The following is a 3,622-nucleotide window of genomic DNA, read 5'->3' on the forward strand; positions in this document are numbered from 1 at the left end:
GCAGTCAGCAGGCAAGGCGCTGGACAGAAAGGGCGCTGACAAAGCTACGCGTACACAAACCTCACTGTTTTAGCTCTGAGATCCTGCACGCGTTTGTTTGTGACGAATATAGCCTGGCGTGTACCGGTGATGCATCAATCAGCAGGAGAACTGGTACCCCTCCGTAAGAGTATCTCCAATAGCCCAAATGTAAAAATAACTAATTTTAAAACTGTCTGAGACAAAAAACGCTGCTCCAACAGACGGTCCATATGCAAAAAAAATTGAACCGCGGCCTCCTCGTGAAGTAAAATGCAACACCTCGCGATGCAAATATACATCACCAGATGCATCTGGTCCAAAACCAGCCGCCGCCCGCGAACGCCCAACCGCCACTTCATTTCCGTTCCCGCCCCGCCACCTCCACACCCCGCCGCCGCCCCGCCGCACGCCGCCCGCATCAGATCCGGCGCCGCCTCGGCCCCCGCCGCTGTTTCCACGCCGCCCCGCCGCCCGCCCGCCGCGGATCCGGCCCCGCCGCCCGCCGCTGTTTCCACGCCAAGTCGCCGCCCGCCCGCCCCGCAGCTCCGCCCCGCAGCCCGCCGACCGCGGCCCCGCAGCTCCGCCCCGCACGACGCCGCCGCCCCGCACGCCATCGCCGCCCCGCCCGGCTCCGTCCGCCACCGCCCAGCCCGCCACCGCCGCCCCGCAGCTCCGCCACGGCCCCGGCCGCACGCCGCTCCACCGCTCTCCGATGGCGCCGAAGAAGACGCCGAAGGGCAAGTCGGGCTTCTTCGGCGTGAGGCAGAAGCCCTCCGGCAACTGGGGTGTGGAGTTCTCCGACGCCGGAAGGTGTTGGTGGATCGGCACGTACCCCTCCGCCCACGAGGCCGCGCGTGCCTACGACGTGGCGGTGTGGCGTGTCGAGAGGCCTCGGTCGCACCTCAACTTTCCAAAGATCAAGAGTCGGGCGGAAGCGGAGATGCTTGTGCCGCAGGGCATCAACATGAAGGAGATCACGACGAAGAAGAAGAAGACGAAGAAGCCGTCGGTTGTCGTCAGTGCTGGCGAGACCGATGAGGAGGCGATGGCGAGGTTTGCTCGGGAGCATCCGGAGTACGTCCAGGCCGAGATGGAGTACTACTGGAAGCGTGAGGCGGAGCAGAAGAAGAAAGGGCCGAAGAAGGAGGATGAGACCGGTCCCTCGACGGTGATCCCCATCGAGTCCTCTTCCGAGGAGGACTGGGCAGACTTCTCGGAGGAAGAGGAGGAGGAGGAGGAGGAGGAGGGGTGCGACGACCCGACGAAGGAGGAGTTCTGGAAGCAGTTCCGTAGCTCCGATGAGGAGTAGTTTATCTAGTAGTTTGAATAAGTAGTAGTTGAAGTGATGTATGAAACTATGTTGAATTTGATGTTTGAACTATGTTGAATGGACTAGTAGTATGTCGTTTTACATCTTCATTTTGGACCATCTATTGAAGTTGCTCTTTTGGACCATCAATTTGGACCATCTGTTGGAGTTGAGCTTTTTTCGGAGCTTCAAAACACACTTTTTGACGGTCCATATTTTACATCTCCGATTTTGGACCGCCAAATTTTGAACCATCTATTGGAGATGCTCTAAGTGCCCTCTTGTTTGCGCCACACCAGAAGAATCAAGATGTGTGGCGCAAGGGCAAAGAACTCGATCATCAGTCATCACATCCACGCGCCAACAACAGGGACTCGTCCAAAGAAAAGTAAGAGCATCTCCAGCCGCGCCCCCAACAGGCCCTCCCCAGGCGTTTTTGCCGCGCCGGCGCCGAAAAAACGGCCCAGTCGCCCCCCCCAGAAGCCCGTTTTTCGCCGGCTCGGGCCGAAACTGGTGCCGGCGGACCCAGGCAGAACCCGGCGCCCTGGGGGGCGCCTGGGGCGGTGTCACAAGCGAAAGGGCGCGTGGGTCCGCCCTGTCGGCGAGTCCAGCGCCTATTCCCGCCGTTTCTTCCCGCTTCCCCCCCCTTCCCTCCCATTTTCTCCTTTCCACCCGCCAATCTCCCTCCCGCTCTCCTCCCAGCCGGCCGCCATGCCACCGAAGAAGTACGTCATCCCCCGCGCGGCGGCAACCGCGACCGCCTCCGTCGCCCAGCCGAAGCAGAGGAAGCCGAGGGCGCCGCCGTCCAAGCCACCGGGCATGCCAAACGCCGAGTGGAGGGTGGAAGTTCGGCGACGGGAGGCTGTCACCGCCGACCGACGGAACAGGGCCATCGCCAAGAAGGCCTGTGACAACGCGACTCGCGCGGCTGCGGCTGCCGCTTCGGCAGACCAAGCCGAGGCCGAGGCGACTCGCGCGGGGATGATGAATCCACCCGGCAGCCACGCCCAGTACGCTCTCTGGGGCCAGCAAAGCGTCGGCTCTCCGTCGCCGCAGCCATGGGGATCGCCCTCGCCGAGCTACGCCGACGGGGACGCGCTCGGTGGGTTCAACCCAAACGTCACCTTCCCCCATGGACACCCGGCCCAGCGCACGCCCTCGCCCGCCTTCGCCGGCGTGCAGTGCCCTTCATACAACTACTCGCCGCCCGCCTACGCGTCCTCCCCGACGCCCCATCACGCCGTTGCGCGCTGCCCTTCTCGCACCTCGGCGACACCGACGAGACCGAGAGCGACATGGACGACATCATCGCGGCAGGTTCGGCCGCGGCCGCCGCGTCTCCCGGGTTCGTCACCCAGGATGAGACAGTGGATCTCAGCGGCGTCATGGACGGCGAGCTCGGCTACGTCTACGGCGAGGACGAGCAGGAGGAGGAGGACGAGGAGGAGGAGGAGGAGGAGCTGGCGCCTGTTCCGACGAAGGGGCGTGTCGGTGTCAAAACCGACGGATCTCGGGTAGGGCGTCCCGAACTGTGCGTCTAAGGCGGATGGTAACAGGAGGCGGGGGACACGATGTTTACCCAGGTTCGGGCCCTCTCGATGGAGGTAATACCCTACTTCCTGCTTGATTGATCTTGATGATATGAGTATTACAAGAGTTGATCTACCACAAGATCGTAGAGGCTAAACCCTAGAAGCTAGCCTATGGTATGGTTGTTGTTGTCCTACGGACTAAACCCTCCAGTTTATATAGACACCGGAGGGGGCTAGGGTTACACAGAGTCGGTTACAAGGGAGGAGATCTACATATTCGTATTGCCAAGCTTGCCTTCCACGCTAAGGAGAGTCCCATCCGGACACGGGACGAAGTCTTCAATCTTGTATCTTCATAGTCCAACAGTCCGGCTAAAGTATATAGTCCGGCAGTCCGAGGAACCCCTAATCCAGGACTCCTTCAGTAGCCCCTGAACCAGGCTTCAATGACGATGAGTCCGGCGCGCAGATTTGTCTTCGGCATTGCAAGGCGGGTTCTTCCTCCGAATACTCCATAGAAGATCTTGAACACAAGGATAGTGTCCGGCTCTGCAAAACAAGTTCCACATACCACCGTAGAGAGAATAATATTTCCACAAATCTAATCTGCTGACACGTTCGACAGCATGACATCATACCACGGCCCGGTCATTATTCAAATCGTTTTTCTCAACCAGCTACTACACGTATTGCGAGGCGGTTTTCTTGGCACGTCTTGTCGAAGCAGAGATCGTGTCCCCCTATCACGGGATTCTCATCA

The 3,622-nt window shown here is 60.2% G+C and overlaps 1 protein-coding gene across 1 annotated transcript; it reads left to right on the forward strand.

The window, feature by feature from the left end:
- Positions 1–733: 733 nt before the first annotated feature.
- LOC109770633 (uncharacterized) lies at positions 734–1,330 on the forward strand. The gene has a single exon (XM_020329363.1). It carries the CDS (start codon positions 734–736, stop codon positions 1,328–1,330), a length of 597 nt encoding a protein of 198 aa, XP_020184952.1.
- Positions 1,331–3,622: the final 2,292 nt, after the last annotated feature.

Source organism: Aegilops tauschii, chromosome 3 (assembly GCF_002575655.3).
Source record: "Aegilops tauschii subsp. strangulata cultivar AL8/78 chromosome 3, Aet v6.0, whole genome shotgun sequence".
Lineage (NCBI taxonomy): Eukaryota > Viridiplantae > Streptophyta > Magnoliopsida > Poales > Poaceae > Aegilops > Aegilops tauschii.

Excerpts from the sequence above, each read along its gene's own strand:
- LOC109770633 (XM_020329363.1), top strand. The coding sequence starts at position 734 with ATGGCGCCGAAGAAGACGCCGAAGGGCAAGTCGGGCTTCTTCGGCGTG.